Here is a 16147-nt window from a genome sequence, read left to right as displayed (position 1 = left end):
GCGGTCCATATAAAAATGGTTTTGTCATATGAACAGTGTGGAAGAACTTGACTGGCCTTCACAAAGCCTTGATCTCAACCCCATCCAACACCTTTGGGCTCAACTGGAAAGCCAATTGCGAACCAGGCCTAATTGCCCAATTAGTGCCCAACCTCACTAATGCTCTTCTGGCTGAATGGAAGCAGATTCCTTGCAGCAAAGCTCCAGCATCTAGTATAACACCTTCCCAGAAGACAGGAGGGAAGTAAAGTAGCAGTAAAGGGTGGACCAACTCCATATTAATGGCCACAATTTTGGATGAGATGTTGAATGTCAGGTGTCCACATGTTTTTGGCCATGTAGTGTATCATGCAGGCGCTATTGCAGTCCAGCAGCCGTTGGCAATGAGAGGGTGGTGTTGGAGTACTGGGAGCAGTGGGTGGTGCGAGTCAGTATTTGCGCTTGAATGTGTTTTTCCATGTTAATCGCAAAGTGCTTTATGAGTGCTGTAGGTCACATGGGGTATCACAAACACTGTCAGCAATACTGCCCAATAACATCCTCCTCTGGTCCCTGACCCTTCTGGCTGTGATGTCTCGAGTGGGTTTGTTTGGTTTGTTTGTTGTTTTCAGCCAAAATTTGCGTGGTGATATGGGACAACACTAAACAAGGAGGCATTCTATGGTCTATTTATTCTGTGTGCCTCCAATCATCTGTGGTAAATGATTACATGACAAGATAAAGCATTTGGTTAAAGATCTGGGTAGAGTTGTCCAATACACAGAGTGTGCACTGACTGATGCCAGTTTTCCGAGTTTGTTTTCCCTGGTACCAATTAAGTAAACACAGATATGGCATAAACGCAATGAAAAAGGCCTCGGGCTCAAAGCGTGTTTATTATACAAAGGGATCTCTTATGCTGAAATGGCAAAGAAAACAGGCAGCCTTTCATGGTCTCAAAGTCCCGCCCTGGACACGATCCCAGTCAGTTCATTTTGATCTGCAAATGAAAGACTGCCGTTTGTGGGCATTTGGTGCAGGGAAGAGTATGAAGCACTGCTGTATGAGCTGTTTTATTATGCTGCCATGGCAATAAATCTTATTTTTCAGTCTGCAGCTGTACACAACTCCAAATTGAATCGCCATTTTTACTTTACCAAATTTAAAGCTGTTGAAAGGAGTAGCCATACAGGGCATTGACATCCACCTAATGTTAACTAGGGGTACAACTGCATCTGTGCAAATTAGATATTACTTTCAATTGTAACACTACTTTTGTGGTGAACCGGGGACCTTGAGTTCTGGTTTTGGAGAGCCGGAGATTCTACTGGTTTTTTGTTTTCACCTTAAAGTAGGCAACAGACTCAGACCTTGTCTGACCTGGTCTGGGGTCAGACTGTAACAGGATGAATGATAAGGGAAAAAGAGTGGGGCCTGGGTAAGGGAAACTGACCGTACTGCAAACCGACCAGTAACTCCGGTCCTTATCTGCCTATCCAAATCTGACTTAAACCTGGCTAGTCTTCGAAGGGTACTGGGCACAGGGCGACTTTGAACGCTGAGCTTCAGACGATCAGTTGGTATTCTGAAACCAAAAGTGAAAATAGTGTACCTCCAACGGCAAGTGAAACTCCACCCAGAGTACCTTCAAAAATAATAAAGCAAAATAACAATGTTGTGTCCCCATGGAAGGAATTGTAGTCCACACTAACTAACCTGGCTAAGGGCAGAGAAATACGATTACATTTTTAGATGCGTAATATCTAGGATTATGGGAGTTGTTAAAAAAAAAAAAAAGCAGGATTAAAACTACATACAAGGCACATAACAATGTGCTGTTCAACCCTTCCAACCGCTGTCCATTGGCTTGGGAACGAGGTTGGCTCCATGGACCCAGTGTTTGCAATGACTCATGAATTTTTATGTAGCCTTGCCTTTTCCCTCTTTCCTGAAGATGGGGCATGTGGGAAAGAGGGAATGGTAAAAAAAAAAAAAAAGAAAGAACAATGGCTGCCTGAACGGACGTGCTGTATAGTCGAGAGGGTGGGGGGTTGGGGGCTAGGAGGAAACAATTTCACAAGTTGAGACAAGAATGATCCGCGACCTTCGTAGGTGAGTGAGGAGTGAGGACGTAGCGGGGTGGCTTGTCGTCCCAGAGCAGGGCTCTCCTCTTACTCCTCCAGGACATCATGGACACTGCATCCCATTCAGCCAGTTCCCAGCGGGTTTATTATTACAACTTAGCTCACAAAGCAGCTCGATCCATATGTATTTATCCCCCTCGCCTCTACTTGTTTTTCCTGTAATGGTATTCTGCTCCAAGGACGGTCCCAGGCTCATTTCTCTGGCTCCGGTTCAAACCCTGCGTCCCGTCCCTCACCCTGAATTTTTTTCTTCCCCCAGCCCACAAAATCCTTGCGCGGCTGGCAGTGTTGACGGCCCTGCTTTGCGCGGTCCACATAACAAGCACATTTGAGACCGATAAGAGGGTGCCGCAATCTGGAGGTTGCCCCCAGCAGGGCCGAAAGCTCTTGTTAGGGTCTGTCATCGGCCGTCTGAGGAATAAAAGTCCTTCGGTGTTCTTTCCGAGAATAGCTGCCGTTGTGCGGTTATCCTGGACCCAAACCAAACTCTCACGCTGAGCGTTACAAAACGGCCATTGCACAGACATTTGTCTGTAAACAGAGTATATCCATAATCACGCAACACCATCCTAGAGATTTTATTTTCCGGTAAAACAGAACTGAAGCTCGAAGTGAATAGGTTAATTTTAGCAGTATTTTCTCAAGAAATTGAATTAGCTTGTAGTAACTTAGGTAACACAACATGCAAAGGCAAGCAGAGGTTTCAGTGAGATGTGTTGGTGTATACATTACTGCAGCTGATCAAAAATACGCCAACATGACCACTTGACAGATGGACAATGCACTGCACACTTAGAGGTTGCCAGGTGTAATATTGCTCTGTCAACTTCACTCTTTCTTTGTCAGAAGCGAATCCTTATCATTAATGAGCTGGCCCTCAGTTATTTTTGAATTTCAGACAGGTACAGACTTATGTAATGTCTCTGCTATGTCAGTATAGGAGATGCATAACTCAGTTTGTGTAGCTTTTCAGTTGACAGCTTTTACCTTGTCATTGCAGTTCCAACTATCCGGACCATTCCGCAGACTCCAGAAAATGGCCAGAAAAGTAAGTCCCATATTGTGGTGGTTTAGATAAGTCAACAAAAAAAAAATGTGTGGGGGTGAAAGGAATTTTGGGGGAATGTTAAAACACAAATAAATAACCTACATCAGAATAGCAATGAATTCCTATTGAATTGTTGCTAATTATCTCTGTTTTGCAGGTATAATGTACGTCCTTGACACTCCCACGGTAGTCGGAATCGCCTTCACCGCGTTCGTGATCGGGGCTCTCTTGACGGGGGCCTTGTGGTTTATTTACTCACACACAGGTAAGTTCATATTTCTTTTTCTGGTCTGTCTGTCCTGTGTCACTGGGCAGGCTAGTTATGTTTTGAAAGGGAGCTTTTCAGTTTGCCTCTTTACCCGGAAGCTTCTGAGCGGACACTGCAATAAACATATATGAGCGGCACTCTGCTAAATTTAGTTTTCACTTGACGGAAAGGACCGCCGCGCTTTACAGCAGTGGGCTGTCTTCCATTGCAGATAATGATCTAAGAGGGCTACTCCTTCACTGAGAATGTGTCATGTTAGTCAGCAGCCGCAAGTCTTTTTCTCTTTGTCTCTTTGGAATGTTCGCTGCCTTTGGAGCGGTCAGTGGTCTTTTCGGCACAATGGTCACAGAGAGGCCGGAATTCCCGATCCGCCCCCCCCTCTGGGCTTTTTGAAGGGTTCCTGGACCCTCTAGGCTGGTCGCACAGGAAGAAACACAATCCTGCCGCTGGACGCCAAGACCTCCCTCACCATCTCCAGATCGACCTCTGACCCTTGGGAGGAACAGCGGGTCCAGTGGCAAGGTTGCCGTCTCCTGGCCCAGCTGAGCTTACGCAATAGATATTCCGGTTTCCTTGTGACCTCTGACCCCTGCCGTTGATCCACACATCCGTTAAGCCGACCTCGATTGATCCCTGTTTCTGTCCTACAAGAAACCTAGTAGGGAAGCCTGTCTGTGAAACAGAATGAAAGGTCGTAGGAAAATTCACAGCTAGTTTATACTCTGCAATGCCTTGCTTGAATGCAGAACAGATATTTTCTCTATGTAATGATGCATGGCAAAGTCTGTGTGGTATAAAGAGAAGTGCCAGCCAGAGGAGGCCTCATCTGGCAGAATTGTGACTTGAAACCTGCAACTTGGTAGGGTCATCAGTGGCTGGATGGTGTATTGTCATGTGAAGAGGTACGTTTCAGTGTGCTCCAGGATTGATTTGTTAATGGTTGATACTTCTTGCAGAAAGCTGGTGAGCTGAAAAATGAGAAAGAATGGCCATATCAGTATCCTGCTATTTGTACTGGCATGTGTTTGTAAAAAAAATCTTAATTTTATTACCATTTCTTAGAAAAATCAGGCAGTTAGACAGGTGGATAAATTTAAGCCATTTTTTTCCACCAGACGCTAATGGTCAAAAAATGTCCTTCCTGGGCCATAGGTATAAATAATGTCATCAGAGAAAAATGAGGTGTGGCCTTTTAAAGGGGTCTACATATTTCAAAAGCTTTTGTGGTTGTTGTTTATTTTCATTTCATCCGCTCCCCAGTGCTCGGTTTGCGAACTTGTAAGTCTATAGAAGTGCTTTAGCCGCATTTCTCCTGTGGGCCCAAAGATCAGTGAGGAGTGGGAAGGCGGTTTGCTCCAGTTCCTGCAGATACCACCACCGCCTCTGCATTTCCCCATCTAATGCTTTTCCCTGTCTAATATGACGACACAGTGAGCTCCTGTGGTGATACTGCGCTACCTGGAAATCACTGTAAGAGTACTGCAAGACCTGTAAGCTCCCTTAAATGTGTATGGTGATATGGCTGCTGGACCCGGTTAGCTTCTGAAGTGTGCTATCGTGGGCAGGTCTGGTGGCCCGCGCAGGTCTGTCTTTGGACTGGCAGTGCCGCTCACAGGAAGTCGATGGGAAAACAGGCCCTATAATTGGACGGTGCAAGCGCCTCTCTCTGGTGTGACAGAATGTGCCCGTGGTCTGTTTATTTCAGCCACCCCATTCCTCCTGGGTTTTGTGTCAGAACTTGAAGCCACCTTTTCAGGAGTGAAAAGCTTTTTGGGTTTCAGTTGAGGTGGCAAACATAACGGGTGCTGACAGGGGAATGCAGGAGGGAGTTTGAGATGACAGACTCTCTTGGAGTCTGGCAGGAAGTGAGGTAGGAGGGGAGGGGGCTAAGACCGTTCAGAGAGCACACACCCCTCCCCTTGCCTGGCAGAACAGTCAGCCCCAGCTTACAAGTTGTGGGACCATTACCAGCTGAACTGAGAAGACATGATGGAGAGAGCATGTTCCCACATAGTGTATATTTTCGATTAGCCCACATAGTTTTTGCATTCAAAAAAATATTGTAGATATTTAGATGAGTTTCTGATAATCTGCTAGCTTTAAAATGGCTGGCATAGGGGCATTTTATGGTTTGTGATCCTAAGCAAGAATATATGGTTCTGGTTACTCCAAAGCAGCATTTACATAATTAACATCATGCCTCCAGATGTTGGGCGTAGGTATATTGACTATTTATTCTTCACAGGGTTACTTTTAAATTTATTTCTGGTTGGAACTACATGTAGCCTCAGACTACTGAGCTCAAGGAAACAAGTACCGACATGAAATAAAAACTGATATTTATGTCTGTAATTTTGAGTAAATGTTATAATAAATTATCTGTTCATGTATACAGCTTTGGAAACATAAACCGTGCAAGCTGTTTGGGAGTTAATTGAAGTGTATTTTCTTGCTTTAGACCACAGACCCTGACTGCCTATACAAGCCACTTTAAATTTGATCGGTCATCGGAAACTTCTCTAAATATCTGAAGTGAACTATCCCTTTAAAACTCACTGCGGGTAATATGAGTGGTTCCACGTGCAGTTACATCTCATTTCAGTCTTGAATGGGAGTCTCTTGGTAACGACTTTTCTAACGCCTCCATATCTAATAGCAGGTACATGCAGCTCTCTAAAATAAATTTAGTTTTTTGCCGTCAGATTGGTTTCATAATTAGGAAGCCATCGCATTAAAGTCCTTGACATGGAATGCAGAGGTTTCTGCGGGTTTCTATTTTAGGATGCGTCGAGGCTGGAATGCGCAGGATGCCCCTGCTAATGAAGTGTGGTGATCTCTGCACAAATCCCCATCAGAGGTCGAAGGTTTTCAGTTCCATTCCTCATCGCGGTGCCGCTCGCCGGATGCGCCGGCCGAACAGAAAAACCGCTGGCGAAGCAGGTCGGCGGGCGGGCGGCCGTCGACCGGCCTCCCCCCCCACCCCTTCCCCCCGCATCCGGTTACAGGGCCGCAATGTTTTAGCTGAGAGCGAGGGTTTGTTCAGAGAAAGGCCAGCGGGAGGCCTCTGCTTGAAGCTTACTCCACGCTTCATACGATCCCAGTACCTAAAAGGCAATGCTCGGTTGGGGAGCAGCGTGTGAGGAGATGTTCTGTTTTTAGCTCGAGTTTTTGGCAGCTCTCTTCGGGCAGAGATTAGCGAAGGGGCCTGAAAGAGGGGATCGGAGGGGGCCTTCGTATCTGTCGCTCGCACCAGGGGGCAGAGGGGTCAGGAAACGTGTTATTGCCTCTTTCTTACATCGTTGGGTACGAAAGGCCAAGTCTCACGTAGGTGGGGTCATCTGCTTTTCCTCACACAGCCATGCAGGCAAGGAGGACATTCACAAGCTAGTCGACAGTTGTTTTTTTTAACGAAAATCATCCTGTCAAACGTGTAAAACAAACAGATGTTTCAACTTTGCTTTTTGATTCGGAGCTTTGGATAAACAGGAGCGCATGTTTGTGAAAGAGAGGAATAAAGGACTCCTTCGACAGGGAGAATGGGCCGTCCGACGTTTGCTCTGCCGACGGGGCTGAAGTGGTGGAAACAGGCGTGCCGATAAAGGGGGGGGGGGGAGAGAAGTGGAAAAAGGAGCCTGGGTCTTTCCATCGACATTCGCTGTCTTTCGGAGTCTCTGCATCCAAAGGCCACGGTCAGCTGGCTGGACCCGCTGTGTTTAAAGAGCGGGCCACCGCGGTCAATCTGTTTGTTATTTTCCCTTCGGTCGCCCGCGGCGTGACTCACAAGCTAGAGGTTGTCAGCTTTGCTTAAAAGCGCCTGCTCGGGAGCGCTCGCGAGCAGGGAACGGATAACGCCAAAGTTACGCAACGGCCCGATGGCGCGATGGCGCGGCGCTGTGTTCAGATCGCGTTTTCGGGAAACGGTTCTTTTTGCGGCCCCGCCGCCGCCAGGCCAGACGGCGAAGCGGAGAGTGCTCAGCTCCCGTAACGGAGGGTTGCCGGTTCGATCCCCCGCCCTGGGCGTGTCGAAGTGTCCCTGAGCAAGACACCTAGCAAGCAAGCAGCCTTTCACCGTTGGTGTGTGAGTGTGAGTGTGTGTGAATGGGTGAATGAGAGGCATCAATTGTAAAGCGCTTTGGATAAAAGCGCTACATAAATGCAGTCCATTTACCATTCGTGTCTCTCTCCCCCGTGACGTTTGTCGTGTCTCTCTCCCCCGTGACGTTTGTCGTGTCTCTCTCCCCCGTGACGTTTGTCGTGTCTCTCTCTCCCCCGTGACGTTTGTCGCGTCTCTCTCTCCCCCGTGACGTTTGTCGCGTCTCTCTCTCCCCCGTGACGTTTGTCGCGTCTCTCTCCCCCGTGACGTTTGTCGTGTCTCTCTCCCCCGTGACGTTTGTCGTGTCTCTCTCTCCCCCGTGACCTTTGTCGTGTCTCACTCCCCCGTGACGTTTGTCGTGTCTCTCTCCCCCGTGACGTTTGTCGTGTCTGTCTCCCCCGTGACGTTTGTCGTGTCTCTCTCTCCCCCGTGCAGGCGACGCGGCGAAGCGTCGGCGTGTCCCCCAGTCCCCGCCGGCCTCGGAGAACAGCAGCGCGGCCCACAGCATCGGCAGCACGCAGAGCACGCCCTGCTCCAGCAGCAGCACCGCTTAGCGGGGCCTGGGAACGCAGGGTGGGGGGGGCCCCTGGGGCCCCACGGACTGTCCACGTCCACGTTACCGGGGCACAGAGGAATTACTCTGGGCTGCTTTATTGAATTCAGAGATGGGTCAAATTTTTGAGGCTTTGCGACACAAAAAACCAGAAAGGAGTTGCAATAACCTTATGTCCCCCAAATAGAGTTAATTCCCTTTTCTGCTCCATCCAAAAAAGCTTTTAAATTGTGCAACGGAACTTCTATCCAAGACTTCTGTGCTAAGTATTGTTGAAGTGGCTGCGTGCAGAACCAAGACAAAACCTTAGCTAAGACACACTAGACAGTAGGGAAGCGTCAGCCAGGTTTATCTTCTCCTTCCCAAAATGCTGCTTTTCTCCCTCACTCACAGAGAGAACCCCTTTGTTGTCAATCCAGTCTTGTACAGCCTGTAAATCTTAAGCGTTTGGATGCTAATCAGTGAATTTATCATATAGCTCCCCGAGATGAAAGAGAGCATATATTTGTAAATTAAAATATATTTTTTGTGTGAATATTTGTAAATAAGCGTGGCATCCTGACGGTGTTCTTGGGTTCTCTAATGAAGTCTAGTGCAGAAAAGCAAATTTTGATGAAACTGACAGCCTGCCAGTACTACCGATTATATAGAAATATAAATGATTTATTTTTATGTCAAATGTATTTGTCTTGTTTTTATGCTTAATGTCTTTAATCCACTGTAAGATAAGTGAAATATGTACCTGTTGTTAAAGATCATGGATGGATCAAGCCTACTTGAACACACTATCAAGGGACTGGGCATTACATATAAAACAAAAAAAAAAAAGGTTTTTGTTAGGTCTTAAACCACTGTCTTTCATACGTTCATCCACAAACACAGATCCACAAGAGAAATATGCTTAAAAATTTAAATATAACTTTTATACATGCGTGTACATTCCTTTTAACACTGACATCATCATACACCTGATTGAATACATTTATCTTTCCCAATGTGAACTTCTTTCTGGTCTAGACTATGCTGACGCTGTTTGAATGTTTAACATTCAGATGTATGTGCCCTTGGCTACAGTATACTGTACATCCATCCATGCATGCTTACACAGTCCTCTCTATGCCTTTCATTTGGACTGTTTCATTGGATATTTGCCCTGAAAATAGAGTTAACAGTGTAATCCCACCGTCACTAAAATCATATGAATGTCAAAAATGTAATAATATTTATGTGCCTTGGCTGAGAAATTTGTGTATTTTTTGGAGCTTAAGAGGAATCAAGCAGGAATTAGAATTAATTTAAACACAGGAAAAAGGGAAAGATTTGGTTTCTTGTATGAAATACACAATGTATATATTTTGAAGTGGAAGATATACATCGATATTTAGGCTATTCATTGTTTAATATAGACCTAATTGTTTTAATGTTGCTTGCTGCAGACTTTACTTACAGAATGTATTTTATATCAAAGCTTTTGAGTAATAGTTGTATATAAACACGTATAGATGTCTTCAGAGAAGACAACAGAGTATTGTAGTAACAGCTATATTTTTTATTTTTTGTGGAAAGTGTGTATAGTTCTATTTGTTTGAATGTGTTTACTTAGAGCCAACCTATTATTTTGTGTACTGTGAAGCTGTGTGCCATTTTACTTTTTTTTAACGATATTGTAAATACCTTTCTTTGTGTCTCTTTCTGTTGCAAACTTGATTTGTCTTTGTAAATGCGCTTTAAAGGTAGTCTATGCGAGTGAAATTATAGTTGTGCAGGTTTGTTCATTTCAAAGTGTGTCCAACCTAAATTTACACAGTTAGGGTCTGTTTTTAATTGAAGTCTTTTTTAAAATGTGAAAACGGTTCTCTCATGAATAGGATTATGTGCCATTGCAAAAAAGTAACATGAAATGTTATATACTTAAAATATGGTAAATGTTGTTTTATGTTGAAGAACAATATATGTGTAACACAACATATTTTAAATATATTTTAAACCTGTATATCAAATATACTTTTTGAATAGATGGCAATATTTTACTTTTTATGAGGGCGATTAGTCACAGTTGCAGCTGTTATTCATATTCATAGCCATATATATATATATATATATATATATATATATATATATATATGGTAATATCCTTTATGATGTCACTGATGTTATTTCATTGCCATTCATAAACTACAAAAACAAACCTGTAAACCTTTTTTCAATTGAATGTGTAGACTTTTTATTGAGAACTTATGAATGTCGTGTTCTGAGGGGAAGTGTGTATCGCAAACAACCAATCATCTGAAGCCATTTGTTGTCAGTTTATTTTTACTGCATTCCTGTACCTTAGAAGCCTCCTTTATCAGCACTGGTCAGTACAACAGCATTGTAAGTTCCTTCCCATTCATCTCATATACCACTGAGTTCTCAAGGGGTTGCTGGGATGTCTGGTATGTTATAAGGTGCTTACACACTGTAGGACAAGCAACAGGCTTTAGGCTGTGGAACAGTGGGTCTGATTTTCCATGCTAATCAAACTACCCGTAAAGTGCAGTTACCATGGAAGGGTAGGACTACCTTCCTTGGAATTTATATTGACAAAATGCTGTTGGATAAGGGCTTGTCAAAGTCTTACTTGGCGCCCTGTCAACAGACGTGAGCTTTGCCAAATTCGGATCCCTGTTGCGGGAGGTGGGAGGGGAGTGGTCTTGTGTTGCCTGTTGGGATATTAGTCATCAGTCCCAGTAACAATGTGCTGGTCTCCTGCCATGGTCAAATGTGCGGAGGTTCCTCACTGAGAATAAACAGTGAAGTCATGGGAAGTGTGAGGAAAGGAATCAAAGCCGTGAAAGCATTGGCTTCACCTTCCCCAACAAGGAGGGAGTCGTATTGAGTTACCTACCCTCATGGCTGCGCCTTTGAAACCTTTGATTCAAGCTCAGCAAATTCACCCCCTCTGAAATACAGATTGTACATTTATTGTTTATACTATTTGTCCATTTCAATTCTACCTCATTTTTAAAATTTTTTTGGGAGGGGGGGGTGGTCTTCTCGTGCTTCACGGTCAGTTGGTTTGTCCCTTTGTGAAAGGTAGAAAAAGAAAAAAAAGAATGTTCATTCACATATGAGCTCCACGATTGTGTGTGTCTGAAATGAGAGGGTCCACGTCATCTCAACCCTTTCCCCATAAGTGTTTCATTTTTTCAGTTGTTTTCCATTAACCAAAAAGGAGGGAAAATGACATTAATAAATAATATGGCTACCAACGGAAGCATAAATTCGCATTGAGTTACAGTGGAATATTCGTTGAAGCAGGATCCACGCAGAGGTGGCCAGTTTGAATGCCCCAGCATTAAGAGCTTTTTGTTGTTGGTTTTGACAATATGCTAAGATGTTGTAAAGAATATTTGCTGTAAATATGCATGATATTTGTATGCTTTTTATATGCAAAATAAATTCTTGTAATCATTAAAAATAATCTTACGATGTCTTTCTTTTTCATTCATATGGTTATTCTATGTGGTGCAAGTTAAATAGTTCTGTACTATTAACAGTCTTAGCTGATACTAAAACACTGAATGTACTTAAGTATTATTTTCTGTAGGCCTACATTCAATTTAGGCATATAATGTAGGTCGTGTTCCCTCACAATTTTTACATGCATGAAGTTTAATTACTACAGTAGTTTTACTGACTTTGTTTCCTGACTTTACACAGAAAAATTTGAAAACAGACCTGGTACAGGAAGTACAAAACACTACTGCATTACACAAAACAAATGAACAATGTCACACAATGCGTGAAATGTCATTGGGATTTCTGAATTTTCAATTTTTCTGTGAAATTTCTGCATCACAATATATGTTTTATTGAGTAATCAACAATTATCAATTACTTCTATATAAATGATTAAGATATAAACCAATTAACAAGGCAGGTAGAAATATAAATGTAATTTGCGATTTGGCTGAATTCTAAATCTGACCTTAAATATTAAAGAGAGGTCCTCTCTGTCAATGGGCGTAATGGATTTCTCTAAGGCCTCTTGTTTTCTAAAAGTGCACAAAATAAAATTGAATTATTGTGTTATTCTAAGCGTAAATTTCAATGAGTGAACTTGTAGGCTATGCCTTGTCCTGTCACTATACCATATACCCTATTGTTTCATAATCATGTCAGCAGTTTGCCATACCACACATCGAATTCTTTATATGTTAAGTCAGTGAAACAACAGCTGTAACATAAACCTTGTTTTCATAAAGTTCACTTATGTACTCGTGTGTGGAGAGGAAGTGGTCAGATCAGAGTATCCAGGCCCTGACAAGGCTTGCATCAAGTGCTCTGTCACTTCTGTGACTTTGTTGGATGTTTCCAGCGACTGAGTTCAAGTGTTCATTCTTTCCCCCCGTATTTCCTCACAGAATACAAGTGGAATGTCAGCTCGTGGCTCATGTTCGCCATGTCATGAATGGTTTTCTCTGACCTTTTGTGTGAAACTCCCACAACTTGATCCACTTCAGCAGCATCGCGGCGGTCAATGCTAATGCTAGCGATGAGTCGGCTCTGCTTGGCTACACTGTGAATGGTGCGTGATGCGAAGAGGGAGCGGCCTGCTCAGCAGATGAGGCCATTTTGATGAGGAGATCTCCTGAGCGAGTTCGGCATTCCTGAGGGACAGGCTTTGGTGACCACAGCCCAGAGTCTGATGATCCGTGACTCTCCCTCCGGCTTCCCCCTGCCTTGGCCCATTACCACAGAGCAAGGAGGTTCAGTGGGGCCCTGACAGATGACTGTTGATATTATTCAGTCTCGTCGGGGGGATGGGCAGGGCAGAATGAAATACACCACATGAAAGAAAAACACATTGACCCCAGATAAAGTCAATGATTAGAATTAAGAATAATAACTTTGCTGTGGCATAATATGCAATGGCAGCTCCCTTGCGCAGTTAGTGGTCTGTTTATTTTTTTAATCTCCTCGCGGTCTAGAAGAACTCGTACTTAGAGCGTGAGGTTATGCTGTGAGGTTAAACAATTAAGATTTTCCCCCCCTTAATGTGTGATTCATTCTTTATTGCTGGATTTGATGATTTGTAAAATGAGTTATTTTCTCTTGCTTGAGCCTCACCCTGAATAAAACATCAACGAGGTTTTCGGCATCCGCAGAAAGGGCAGCTGTTTTGAAGCGCTGTGTTTTGAGGGGGCCTCTCCGGGGCACCAGATGTTGCCCTGGCCTTTCAGAACTATCACCCTCCTCCAAGTACATGTGAGAGGATTGAGGCCCTCATTTGGCGAGCCGCCGGTCTTGGGTATTGCTGGGCTCGTAATTGGATTTATTGATTTCATTACACTGTCAAGACTGTTTAAGCAGATCTGAAAGGTTCTAACCGGGACCCCTGTCCTGGGAGAAGCTCATGCAAAAGAAAGCGAAAGAGATCCAAGTACTAAGCGGCAACCAGTTCCTCTGAACAGTCGGCACTACCTTTGGTCTGATCCTCAGGCTGCGGACATCACAGTGCTCTCTCCCTCTCGTTAACCGAAACCCATCCTGGAGGGGCTGCAAGGCTGCCTTCCAGACTATCTGAGAGACTTACAAACTCAAAGCTTCCTCTTTCATTCATTTGAAGAAACAGACTCGCAAAGAGAGACGAAATGCATGTCTTCGTATTAGCCTGACTTTAAAGTTTCTGAGTGGGATTGGGGGCAGGCTCTCCAGTGTCCCGAGGAAGGGCCAAACGACTCCATTTGAGGCCTCTGAAAGCACGACTTGTACACCACCACAAGAACCTCGTCGTTTTAGAGCAGCTGGATTGGATCGCATCGTCGTTCCTAATCTTCTCCTCATATTTCCAGCTCACTGGCATTCTCCCACTGCCTTCCCTCACCACACAAATGTGCATGTCCAGACCACCTCCCTCAAGACTACACTGCTGGTAATATAAGTGTGTGTGTGTGTTGGTTGCGGGGGGGGGGGGGGGGGGGGGGTTACAAACACAACCTGAAACTGTACAAACTGGAAGGCAATTAAAATTAAATTGAATCAAAAAAAGTTTCTCAGTGAGGGTAATGAGCTTTGGGCATAGATATGTCTCTTTTGATGTACTGCATCTTTTCAAATGGAGCGTCCCTCTGAGGTCCTGATCTTAGTTCAGCTAGAAGCAAACAGTTAATCAATCAAATCTCAGCTGTGGATATCTGAGATGAATTTGCTGGACATGTTTTTGGGCAGACCATTTTGGTAAGGAAATCTGAAATGAATTTGCTAGACATGTTTTTGGGCAGACCATTTTGGTAAGGAAATCTGAAATGAATTTGCTGGACATGGTTTTGAACAGACCATTTTGGTAAGGAAATCTGAAATAAATTTTCTGGATATATTTTTAGAAGACTTTTACAGGGACAGGAAAACGTGGAGTTATATTAAAGATCTCTGCTACTACATACTGAGTCAAAAACATTGATTTATTAACCGAACACATGAACTCTATGTACGATTTATACTACATATATAGTAGTGACCCCATATACATAAATGGGGGATGCTAATAATGTGTCGCTAAAGTTTCATTCAATGCAATTCTCCTTGTTCAGCTCTGTTAGGGGGGCAATTTTTTCAGTGTTCCAACCTGCCACTCATTTGTGGGCTGCCAACCACTGGAATGTCCTACGTTTGATTTGGGGCATTTTACTGGTTGGTGGCCAGTGGATGGGGGCTGGGCCTTTCTAGGCTTTATGAAGGGGCACCCATGGTGCACCTTCTTTTGAGGTATAAGAGACAGAGGAGTTGGTCGTCACCTTAGCTTACTGTTGTGTCCTTACCTCTTACATTTTGTTCAATGTAGGCTGTGGCCATGCTGTAGCCTGTGTGATGGGTTTGCAATGAACTGATTATTTGAGAGTCTAAGCAGCTGGTGGACATTTGCTCTGTTCAGCTTGCAAGGTCACTAAAACATACCTCATAATTATCTCACAGTGGTCACATTGCAGTAGTACCTGGTTGGGCTTTTAACAGAACCTGGTGCCTAATGTTGAGTCACTCCTAAGATGTGGCATCTATGAGCGGTTCATTGGATGAATGCATACCATTTTATGAGATTAACTGGAAAAGTCCTTTCTAACGGTCTGTCTTTTTGGTCCAGGTTGTTAAGTTCAAGAACTTACAACCCACTAGTGTAATTGTACATACATCCCTTGTGCATTTTAACAATGGATTTCATATGATGGTGGTGCTGTATACATAACGTAAATGGTGAGTTGAGGGCTTCACTTCACTGCTGAACACACTGGCGCGCATCCAGCGGAGAAATGTAATTGCAACCAGAAGCCACGAGTGGAAGAGCTGTGCACAACTGAAGATAAGGCAGCAGTCGCAAGCATTCACAGGTTTTCCAGAAAAGACAAATGGAGCTCAAAGCGACATGCGATTCATAGCAAAAGCAACCTCGTCATTTTTCCTCGTCAGTAACGTGCATGAAGCAGACTCCTAGTAATCCTATTTAGGAAATGTGCGTTATCTTTAAATGGTGTTTATGACTATGCTTATCGTGTCATATCAGGGTGCCGAGGCCAGGGCTCTTGTGGGGGAGCTCAGAAGTGGTGCGTCACATTTGTTCTGAGTTTATTAATTCGCTAAACAATGGCTGAGGAGCCAGCACTGGGAGGAAGGACGAATCGCCAGCAGATCAGCCTGTGCTTTTTGACATCAGAACCAGCGCTGGAACGAACTCCTAACTTAAATAAAAGCCAAATGTTGACAGCCCAACACAGCGCTAACGTCTGGTGCTACGAACGTGACTTGAAGGGCTTGTCCGTAAGTGCATACAAGTCATAATGTTCTTTACATAATATTTATAACCTGGGGGAACACTGTAATCATCGAAGAGGGCTTTCATTGTTTTCTTTACTTGTGGACTGGAGAACGCTTGGGTAAGATAAACATTCTGACAGAGCAAAGGACGCCTGACATTTTGTTTTACCGTCTGTCCTGCTGCCCTGATTACTTGGCAACGCACCAAAGTAAACAGGCTTATCTATTTGGTTGAAGAATCCGAAATGGAGGCTACGTTAGCTGGCGGAGC

The 16147-nt window shown here is 44.1% G+C and overlaps 1 protein-coding gene across 2 annotated transcripts in view; it reads left to right on the top strand.

Moving 5' to 3' along the window:
* Positions 1 to 11548, top strand: part of tgfbr3 (transforming growth factor, beta receptor III) — an 88237-nt gene extending 76689 nt beyond the window's left edge. For both annotated transcript variants that reach the window (XM_035413844.1, XM_035413845.1), the window contains exons 15-17: positions 3124 to 3171; positions 3329 to 3436; positions 7968 to 11548. In XM_035413844.1, coding sequence (XP_035269735.1) covers positions 3124 to 3171; positions 3329 to 3436; positions 7968 to 8086 — 275 coding nt within the window. In that variant the 3' untranslated portion in view covers positions 8087 to 11548. The remainder of the gene's footprint in view (positions 1 to 3123; positions 3172 to 3328; positions 3437 to 7967) is intronic.
* The last annotated feature ends 4599 nt before the right edge of the window (positions 11549 to 16147 follow it).

This window comes from Anguilla anguilla, chromosome 4, assembly GCF_013347855.1.
Source record: "Anguilla anguilla isolate fAngAng1 chromosome 4, fAngAng1.pri, whole genome shotgun sequence".
Taxonomy (NCBI): domain Eukaryota; kingdom Metazoa; phylum Chordata; class Actinopteri; order Anguilliformes; family Anguillidae; genus Anguilla; species Anguilla anguilla.
The sequence above is the reverse complement of the archived record's forward strand: the minus strand, read 5'-3'. Positions and strand labels throughout refer to the sequence as shown.